This window comes from Leucopleurus acutus, assembly GCF_964270905.1.
Source record: "Leucopleurus acutus genome assembly, chromosome: 8".
NCBI classification, from domain to species: Eukaryota; Metazoa; Chordata; class Mammalia; order Artiodactyla; family Delphinidae; genus Leucopleurus; species Leucopleurus acutus.
The window spans coordinates 73,363,969-73,374,963 of NC_139151.1; the positions used below are offsets into that span (position 1 = coordinate 73,363,969).

Here is a 10,995-nt window from a genome sequence, read left to right on the forward strand (position 1 = left end):
CTGTGAAAGCATTGGTTGTTTGGGGACTTGGGTGTTGGTGAAACTCGAATGCAAGGTCTTTTCATCCGCCCACATCATTTTCTTTAACCTTATACAACGAAGTATTTGTTGATGTATATGTTCATATATTTATATCGATGTTGGCAAGGAATAGTTTTTAAATATGCAGTTCTTTTATTCCATTTTTCTTTGCTATGTTCACATTTAAACCAAATGTGTGTCCCAGAAATACAGACAAGCTGACATTTCTTTGAAGAAAAGTAATCACTGAGGCTCGATTTTTTTTTTCTGTCGGTATTGCTTTCACTTCTTGCCTCTGAGAGTTTTAAATTTTTTTATGCTGTGCTCTATTAGGAATACACTGAAATACATCAGTGTACATATTTTTCTCCCTTCCCATCCCCTCTCACCTCCCCCAGTTCTTGACAGAAGGTGATTTCCTTTGCGATTAGTGCGCCAGCCCGTTTGTGTTCCTTATGCACCAGGTTGGGAACTTTGGGAAGGAGGGGTCCTCTTTCCCTCCTTCTGAAGGTGACTCACGGAGCCAGTTTCACTTGTTCTACATTGTTGCCTCACTATGTACATTTAAAGGAGGAGAGAGCTGTTGACAGCGTTGGACTCAGAATTTAGCGTATTTGTTCTGACAGGTCCTATGAGATTCCAAAGCTTTTTCATAGCTCCTGTCCGTTACACAGGATGCACCTATTTTGTTGAGAAAGTTCCTTGTCATAGGCTTGTTGCCTTCACAGGTCTCTTTTAGATGGAGGGATGGTGAGGTCTACCCTGCAAGTCTGGTCATTTCCCGAAGGTCTGAGGTGACTCAGACAGGATCCAGACAAGTGGCGTGTTCTGAAAAATCTACAGGAGATATCAGTGAGACAGTGCTTGCCAACAATGGAGTGTTGAATGGTGGAGGAATCGAAAACCTGTTACTCACTGTTTTACTACCTTCATAGCTTCCCTGGCTTCCGGGCAAACGTCTCAGCCCTGCCTGGCCTCCCATCCCTTCCTGACTGTGCCCCAGTCCCCTTGCAGCCCAGCTCCTGTCTTTGTTCCTGCTGCTCTGGCAACAGTGAACTACTTCCCATCCTCTTACCCTCCTCTTTGCTTTTGTACATGATATCTATGTGCCTAGATGGATCCTCTTCCTTTGGCTGGCAAACTCCTATGCACCCTTCAAAGGCCAACTGTGACTCCTTCCCCTTTATGCACAGAGCCTGTCATACATCCGTCTGGAATACGGCTCGGCTCGTCCTGCAGTAGGAGAGTTACCTATTTACATATCTGAGACCCTTGTTGACTTTGAGCTTCACTAAGCAGGACAGGTATGAGACCTTTCTGTCTCTGTAATCCCAGCCTGGCACAGAGCACGTAATATCTGTGAAATTGAAAGGGGAGGAGGGACTGCAGAGTCACTACTCAGAGATACGAGCCATTGCTGCTGCTGATAGTAACAGCAGCTAATGAATTTTAAGGGCTCCTGATATAGCAGGCTCTGGGCATTATACACACTGTCTCAGTCTACCCACCACGGCCCTGTGAGGTTAATCTGTAGTTTCACTCATCTTGCAGATGAGGAAACTGAAACTTGGAGAAATTACCCTCCAAAAGTGACAAAGCTGGGATTAGAACCCACCTACCTGTACTTGATCTTGACCTCAGTTTCCTTGTCTTCATCTAAAAAACAGAGATAAAAATAACGCTTGATAAGACTCTTTTGAAGATGTCATGACTTATGTGAGGCACTTAGCACAGCACCCCGCAAGCATCAGTAACCGTTAGTATTTGCTAGCAATGATGCACACAAGGGCCCTCAGCTAGCAAGGGGCAGGGGATACTTTGAACCCAGGACTCGCTGACAAGTTAGAGCCATGCTCCTAACTCTGATGCTCGTGGGCCACCCCAGGGTGCCCCAGCCTTGAAAAGCAAGAAAAACACCCCACAGACACCCTGTCTCTTTAGCAGAGGCTCCCGCTCTCCATCCAGGAGCCTCTGGGGAAGCAGCGGAACCTCCACCCATCACTGCGGAACCCGGGAGGACAGTGTGGAAATTGTTCAGTTGCCTGGTGGCTTAGGACCCCAGGAAGCCAGCATTAGGATATTACCAGCACCTCATTAGGCTCCAGCACTAATTATTTATTTCTCCACGGAGAAGGAAAGTGTGGCCCTGGTGCTCAGGGATTCGGTCCCTAGATCAGCTGGTTCCTTTCCTTCTGACCTCAGGCAAGTCACTGCATCTCCACGCAGTGGGAGCCTCTGATAAAGCTGCATCCCAGAGGTGGGATGCAGCCATCCCTCCCAGCCTCCTGAGCCGTCAGGAACATAAACCTTTCCACCTCCCAGGGCGAGGGCTGGTCCTTTAGATCAGCACACCAGTGACGGCTTCATCTCTAAAATTACGCTTCCTAAAGGGATGAACTGACAGCAGTCTATATTAATGCATTCAGTAGCCAATTCCTGTAGAAATTTGAGTTGAACCAAAAAATGTACATTTTTCATTGAGACCGGAAGAGTTATTAAAAATATATACAGAGCTTTTTGTAAATCAGACTACTGTATTTGGTGGATAATAATTTTAGAAATAAATACTTTAAGTTCTTGAGTGTGAGTCTGGTTCAAGTGACAGCTATCTCCAGTGCTGTGCTGTCTTGCAGTGAGAGGGCATAGAATTTAGTTTGAATATTAAAAAAAATATGATTGAACACGTTTTTACAAATCTCTGGGAGAAGAGGTAAATTCCCTCTTTTCCTTAACCACTTCTGACTCCTCCCTCCCTCCTTCCCTCTCTTTCTTTCTCTCTCTCTCTCTCCCTCTGTCTCTCTCTGTCTCTCTGTCTCTCTGTCTCTGTCTGTCTGTCTCTCTCTCTCTCTCTCACACACACACACAAGGAATGAAATAGATTTGTAAAGAAACTAGATCGTTGTCACATTGGTTACATTCGATTCTGGCTTTCAGTCTTGGGTGCATTTGAGAAGGCAGAGGATCCTGATTTATCCTTGTCTTTCCCCTCCTCTCTGCCTAAACAAAATCAGAATTCCCAGCAGCAGTTGACAAGCTAAATAGCACATCCAGTCCCATCTCTCCAAGGCCCCCCACCTTCATCGCTGGTCAGTTTTTGACACCGCCATCTTGCACCCGGTGTTAGTGGGCTGGGGGCTGCAGCACATCTCAGCTTTCAGTCTCTGGAATGCTCACCAGCTCTTGGCCTTCACAGAAAGCCAGGGCTGTGTATGTGGGGGCCTCCGTCTACATGCCCGGGTAAGTGTAATTGCCCAACCGTGTGTGTTGTTTCACCAGCAATAAAAATCCAGCAGGGAAATGAATGCTAAAATTAGTTTGTCCTTTGACAAGATCTCCCCAGTTGAAAAATTTGTGTTTATCTATATGGCCGAGCAGACTTTGCTAAAATCGAAATTAACTGCCTTGTTTAATGGTGCAGCAGATTGTGTTTTGAAGAGCTTCCACTGAAATCTCCTTGAAAGGACATTTACTCTAGAAAGTCTAGCCTCTGGCAGAGTTACTGCATTTTTCTGTAGGTGTTTTTTTTTTTTCTCCTTATGTTAATTGTAGGATGCACACATGAAGTCCACCACTGGACCCAGGGTCACTACATCTGTTGGGTGACTGGGTGGGTGGGTGGATGGGTGGATGGATGGGCAGATGGGTTGACTGACAGGTAGACAGTTTAGTTGCCATATGTCTTAGATGTCAAATTTGCTGACATTTAAGAGAGAGAAGAACCTGTAATCGGTTTCCTCCCAAAATGTTTTTTGCTAAACTTCACCCTATGGCTGTATCTTTGGGCTTCATTCAACACAAGCAATATTTATTAAGCACTTAGTATGTGTTAGGCACATGGGATATAGATTTGAACAAAATGAAATATCCCTGCAATCAAGGAGTTCACTATCCAGCGTGGGAACCAAGCATCCAAACGTCATTACACAGATAATTATTTAACTGCAGCTGCAATCGCTGGGGTTTTGGGGTTTTCTTTTTTCCTTTTTCTTGAGGAATAAGTCAGATACCATAAAATTCACCATTTTGAAGAGTACAATTCGTTGGGTTTTAGTATATTCACAGGGTGGTTTTTATCATACAGTTGAGTGAAAAAAGCCAGTCTGTTGTGTTGTTTTGCTGGTGCAAACAATCGGTTTGACTGACTTCAGCAGATTTTCCATTATGCTGGCATTGTGATCATTAATGTCATAAACGGGGGGTGAATGGGGCCATCAGAGAAATCAGTTCAGACATGGTATCCTGGAAGCTGCCCTAAGGGAGAGTTCTTTTGACCCAAAACAGAAGCTCCTTCTCACCCAAGATGGCTTCTGTGAAAACTTTCTTCTCTGACCCTAAGTTGACCCTACTGGCTCTGGGAAACCTCCACAGCATCCTGTAAGTCCATTTTTCTAAGAATATATCCTAAGAAGTTCCTAAACTAGAGGTGGAAGAACCTCAAGGATTGAGAACCCTCAGGATCTACACCATATATTCTAAAGCCAAGGTACCAAAGGCAGTGAAACGTTCCATGATGAGCTCAGCTGACTTGCAGCAAAACAACCACTCGTTCATTGGTCTTCTTACTTCCTGTTATTTGACTTGAAATGCAAATCATTTGCACTTTCAGATGCATTGCAGGTCCATCTGATGGGGCCCATGTGGGAATTTAAGGGATCTGAGTTGGATTCTGGCTCTGCTCGAATTTTGCTTTGAATTCTTGTTCTCCTCTGGAGATGGGGGTGATGGCACAAGCAGTCTCCTTTGTGGGGTGTCGTGGAGGAGCAAAGGTCCATGAAGTAAAGCTGCTTTGGACCTGAACTACCTCCTACTGGTAGCTAATCTTTCAGGAACTGGTCTGATTGATAGATAGTCAGCCATCTATACAGAAAGTTTCAGGGGTCTCCCCTTCCCCCTGACTGATTTCATCAGAAGATAGCTTTGTGGCATCACCGAGAGATCTAGAAAAGTAAAGGAGCATTACTGTTATTCAGAGAGTTTGGGACACCCCCCTTAAGACATCAGTATCAGAGGTGAAATTTACCCTTGTAGCTACTTCAAGATGATGACTGTCCTAATAACATCTTCTGTTTCTACGATCTTATACAAATTATAGAGCACTGTGATATTCCTTATCTCACTAATTCTCATGTCCACCTTGTGATGCAGGAAGGCTGTGATATTCACACAGTTTAGATGAAAAACACAGGACTCAGAGAAATGACTTGCCCACGACGGCAAAGCTGGCTCTTGTATCCTCCATCTTTTCTTTCTTTTCATCTTAAAAGCTTGCCTACTTTTTCCACTGCACTGTTCTGTAACATTTTTCCCTATGACTTGCCGATGACTTGTCAGTTCCATTCACAGTACTTAGGTAAAACACCTGCTTGTATAATTGCTGACATTAAAAAGAATGTCATGAATGCATCTGACAGTTAATTTTATTTACTAGTTCCCTTCTGCTTCGTAGGTTCCTGTGAGTTTGGGTTAATTGAGCCAACTTATTTTTGCTAGCAAGCTGGTGATCCTTTGGGTTGAGTCAGCTGAGTTATCCCTGGGCTGTGATCAGTGACAGAGCCTTGGGAAAGCCTCAGTTCCTTCCCCCTTAGAGCACAGGATGGCCATGCAGGACTTCTGGATATGAACTGCAGGATGGCACAGGACCTGCCCTTAACCATACCTTTGCGTCATCCTCTTCTTCTTTCAAAGGTACATGACCGATGGTGGACTTGGCCTCTACACCCGCCGCCTGAACCGGCTCCCTGATGGGATGGCTGTGGTGCGGGAGACCCTGCAAAGAAACACCTCCCTGGGCCTCGGAGATGCTGACAGGTAAGCCTGCTCCACTCGGGGTTGCTCAGGTGTGGAGGTCATTCCAGAGGGGCCTGAGAAATGAGGGCAGTGATAGTGAGAGCAGATGGGTGCTACCTTAACCCACCAGAGGCTGGGAGGCCTTGAAGCTGGGCCTCTGGTTAGGAGCTGGCACAGCAGGAGGGAGAGGACCGCTGACCAGCTCTTGCATCCTGCTTCTGGGTGGGATGGTGCTTCTGACAGCACGAACCCAGCGAGCTCAGGCTGGGCAGTTTTTGTTGTTGTTTTGACTGTTGCTACTGCATCTTTATCAGTTCAACAGGCCCTAGGGATCTGCTTTGCTTCCTCTGTTAGCCAGCTTTCTAGGTATTGCACCTCGGAAGGAACAGAGTCCCTGGTGATGCACAGAAGGTCTGTGTGTAGAAGAGAGCTCTCCTGGCCATGGCTGAGCAGGCTTCCCGGTAATTCTCTGGTTGCCTGGTGATAGGAGGCAAGGCTTAACCATGTAGCTTTATACACTGCATGCTGAGTAGCTGACATGATAGGACTTGACCGGTCTTCATTGCTTCAGAGACAAAAAGAGCTTCAGAAAACAGTATCATAAAGAAGAATATTTGGCCTCCAAGTTTCTAGTCCTTACTCTGACACAAACCAATTCTATGACCATGAGCAATTTATTAAAGAAGGGGCTTAGACTGTACGATTTCCAAGATCCCTTCCAGCTCTGATGTGCTATATTTCTAGATTTCAATACCCTTTAATGATCTGACTGTTGAAGGATTTTTCTGGCATACTTGACCTCTTTCCACATCTGGGTTGATGAGACATAACATGGAATTTTAAATTTATTTTTATTTATTTATTTTCGGCTGCACTGGATCTTCGTTGCTGTGTGCGGGCTTTCTCCAGTTGTGGCGAGCAGAGGCTGCTCAGCAGTTGTGGCACAGGGGCTTAGTTGCTCCGCAGCATGTGGGATCCTCCCGGGCCAGGGCTCGAACCTGTGTCCCCTGCATTGGCAGGCGGATTCCTAACCACCGCGCCACCAGGGAAGTCCCCATAACATGGAATTTTGATATGAGTGGTTTGAAATCACTGTGCCAAGTGTCTGTATCACAAGCGCAGCTTCTTACTATTCTCTTAGCAGGACATACTTTTTTACAGAGAGTGATATGACTTCTGTAGTTCTCTGGCTTCAGAGAAATAGGGCAGCATTATTTTGAAGTTACCCCCCGGAAATGGAATTTGCTGAAGAGGAATCCTCACCTTCTCTGGGGAAGACTTGGAAGCTTGGGCTGGTAAGGAGAGTGCTGAATTCATTGCCCAAGGCCCAGGCTCTGCCACCAACTCGACTATGTCCTTCTCCGAGTCTCCCCGGCATCCAAGGTGGTGATTGATACCAGAGAGGACAAAAGACTTGTCCAGCTCAAGTCATCTTTTTTCCTGTAATTTTATTTAAAGTATTGGTTTGAAAATTCTATAGTAAGATGAACCGTTTGAGAACTGCTCTTTCTAAGGCTAAAACTCTGTATAGCTAAAATCTTTAGAGGAAATTTCAGCAAAAGAAAAATCAGTTGTTGTAACACCCCCACTGGAGATTTCACAATTTGCTAAATTATTTTGCTTATTTGCATTCTCTTGTAAACACGGAGTTGCTTAGTAAATCTATTAGCATAAAGTGAAGGCCTTTTTCCCCTTGTAGCGAAAGCAGAGTCTGCAGTAGGCAATTTAATTTAATGCTTCATTTCAAGGTTAATGGAATGATCATAGATCACAGCTGAGCTTGTTCCCGCTTTTGGAGGTGGAGGATTTGGGTGGGGACTGGAGAGATGGGTGGCATTTGTTCCGTTGTTCCAGCTCAGCCCCTATGGTGGGACCAAGTAGACAACAGTGTCTCCTGGTTCTCTCCAAGCTGGAATTGCTCAGATGTGATCGTTTAAGACTGAATGGATAACTGACCAACTTTTTTTTTTTTTTTTGAATGAATTTACTTATTTATTTATTTTCGGCTGCATTGGGTCTTCGTTGCTGCACACGGGCTTTCTCTAGTTGTGTCCAGCAGGGGCTACTCTTCATTGCGGTGCGCGGGCTTCTCATTGCGGTGACTTCTCTTGTTGCAGAGCACGGGCTCTAGGCGCGTGGGCTTCAGTAGCTGTGGCACGGAGGGCTCAGTAGTTGTGGCTCGCAGACTCTAGAGCGCAGGCTCAGCAGTTGTGGCGTGCGGGCTTAGTTGCTCCGTGGCATGTGGGATCTTCCCAGACCAGGGTTCAAACTCGTGTCCCCCGCATTGGCAGGCGGATTCTTAACCACTGAGCCACCAGGGGAGTCCCCTGACCAACTTGTAAAGAAAGAATTCAGATGGCTTTAAAAAAAGGATGTAATAATGCTTACAAATTTTCTATTTTATATAAAAGTTTTGACCTGTAGGCAGTGAGATGTTCTGCATTATTCTTGAATATGTTAAGTTTCTTTACTCTCCAAAGTTAGTGTAAACAGACCATAAGAATTCTTTATCTTTGGCTAAGTTGAAATAGCAGTAGATTTGTTTCTTTCAAGTTCCTCATGTAAATCTCTTCCCAAAACTATATTCTAGATGAGGGCGTCCCAAAGTGAGAGGCTAACATTAATAGTACAGGAAATAATTTTAGATGGTAGACAGGGAAATACTTCTTTTTAACAATTACATTTTAATTGTAATTAAAACAATAATAAAAACCTTACAGCTAGCATCTCAAACCCATGACTTTACAAATATTGCTTAGGGTAAGGATAGTATAAGCTTGGGATGATTTAACGTGAAATATCAAGGAAGAATATCACAGACGGTGTGCAGATATATTAAAAAATAAGAAGTATGCAAATGGTTGCAGGCTAGGTAATCCTGTTCTTATCCTTGAATTGAAAATATGTTGTTTAAATAATTTAGACAAGTGAAAAAAATATGCAGAGAACCCAGCACCTTTCCAGAATTCTTCCCTTTTAACCTGAAAAAAAGAGCTAAGGTATTTCCGTGAAGTGTTTTTATAAAAAGACAGCCCAGTCCTTAAGGATTCACACACAAGCAGTAAACTACATGAGTTCTACAAAGGAAATAGGAAAAGTACTGAGAGATGATTTCTGATGAGCCCTCGGCAAAGGGAAGGCAAGCACAAGAAGGGCGGATCACCTCACAGTGCAAACAGGAACATCATTGATTGACCTTGGCAGTGCAGCCCCGAAGGACAGCACTCCGGGGGAAGGCCCTAAAGGACGCCGACCCACCAGGCACCAGGCAGGCCGTGGCTGTTGGCGATGGGATTTAGCTGGGGTATCTTCAGGGTTATTAAAAGTAACTGATAGGAATGTGTACCTTCAGAGTCTGGGAAACAGAGACCATATCTGTTAGTGAGTCTCGTTATGTCACCGGCCTGCTTCTGAGAAATAATAAATGACGATCGTAAATTCAAGTTGCCAAGTCTGTCCTTGATCTCCTGTCACTCTTTAGGGTTGCCACCCGTGGGCTCTAGTTTTTACCTAATAGTCATCAGGAGGAACTTGCAGCACACTAGAGCCAGCTGTCTGAGAAGGGAGGGTCAAAAGGGACAAACAGAGGTGGCTTATTACAAGCTGTTGGCCCCAGATAACAGATAACTAAAGAGAGCTTTGGCATGGAGGTCTGTGGGCTGGCAGCCTGGGAGAAGGAAGGAAAAAACAACAAGGAGGGCCCAGGGGCTGGGCCCACAGTCGCGTGGTTTGTGGATCTCCGGCTGGTTGCACGCACTGCTGTCTCCTCGGAACCCATCCCTTTCTTTGTCCCCACAAAGCACCGCCGTGGCCCTTTGCGGCATCATGCCTTAGCGAGCAGTGGATTCAGACAGTTAGATGCTGCCCCGATGGTCATGTACGTGTCATTGAGAGCACGTGGAGGACAGAAGCCAGGCTTCTGTGCACATAGACGCTGAGGAGGACTTTGCATCACTTGGTAACTTTCTTCTCAACCATTAAAACACTTATTGAACACCAGTTGCTTTTATTAATTTAGGTAGTCATATAAATAGAAAAACTAATGCCGCGTGTTAAACCGTCAGCCTGAGACTTGAACAAAATGAAAATTGCCCTCTGACATCACCAAACAGGAAGGACAAACTATTTTGTTTTGTTTTGTTTTTCCCTTGTTACAAGATTTTCATTGCCCTGCAAACTCTGCACATTTTAGGTACGGAGATGGCATTTCAGTTGGGCTTCAGTCATTGTATAAACTGGACTGTCTGCATTTGGGACCCAGGCCTTGGTGCTCAGAGCTGTCCCGGCGTCAGCTTGAACAGGGAGTCCCACAGTGTGAGGGTGTAACCATGCAACCTGGTATTTGACCAGCCTGCCGAGCCAGGCCCTCCTTCCTCGGTGAGAGCGTCGCAGGATCTCCACGAGCCCAGGGCACTGCTTGGCTTTGTGATTTGTGTGGAACCACATGGCCTCCTGGCACCAAGCAGTGCATTCACAGATTCAGGCCCGACCTGGAGGAAGGAGTTGAATCCAGGCCAGAGCGCCCCAGCCAGCAGATGCAATTGGTAGGGGCCCTCACCATGTGGTAGGTCCCCCACCCAGCTATTTCTTAGGCATCGCCCCTGCTGGGATATGCAGGCTAGAGGCAGCACAGATGGGAATGACTTCTCCCCTCGTCCTCCCTTCCAAGCCTGGGGTAAGGAAAACAGTGGCCCCACAAAGATGTCCCCGACCATAGCCCCAGCACCTGTGAATATGTTCCGCTACATGGCCAGGGGAATTAAGGTTGCTTATCAGCTGGCGTTTAGATAGAGTGCCTTGGATTATCCAGGTGGGCCCAATGTAATCACAAGGTCCTTAAAAGTGGAAGAGGCAGGAGAGGGGGGCAGAGTGATGAGGTGTGAGAGGCACACCACCCGCCCCGGCTGGCTTGGAGGATGGAGGAAGGGCCCACAGCCAAGGGATGTGGGTGACCTGTATAAAAAGGAAAGGGCAGAGAAACAGATTCTGCTCCCGTACAGCCTCCAGAAATGAACGTAGCCCTGCCGAAGCTGTGATTTCAGTCCATGAGACCCAATTCAGACTTCTGCCTCGAAGAACTGTAAGACAGAACATACCTATTGTTTTCACCCACCAAGTTTATCATAATTTGCTACAGCAGCAATGGAAAACTAATACGCATCTTTACCAGAAAATAATAAAACACAA

At 45.8% G+C, this 10,995-nt stretch overlaps 1 protein-coding gene across 3 annotated transcripts in view; it reads left to right on the top strand.

Moving 5' to 3' along the window:
* The window catches only part of NAV2 (neuron navigator 2), a gene marked incomplete at its 5' end in the record, with an annotated part of 757,282 nt that overhangs the window by 628,407 nt on the left and 117,880 nt on the right, over positions 1 to 10,995 (top strand). For all 3 annotated transcript variants that reach the window (XM_082845354.1, XM_082845352.1, XM_082845353.1), the window contains one exon: positions 5,707 to 5,829. In XM_082845354.1, coding sequence (XP_082701480.1) covers positions 5,707 to 5,829 — 123 coding nt within the window. The remainder of the gene's footprint in view (positions 1 to 5,706; positions 5,830 to 10,995) is intronic.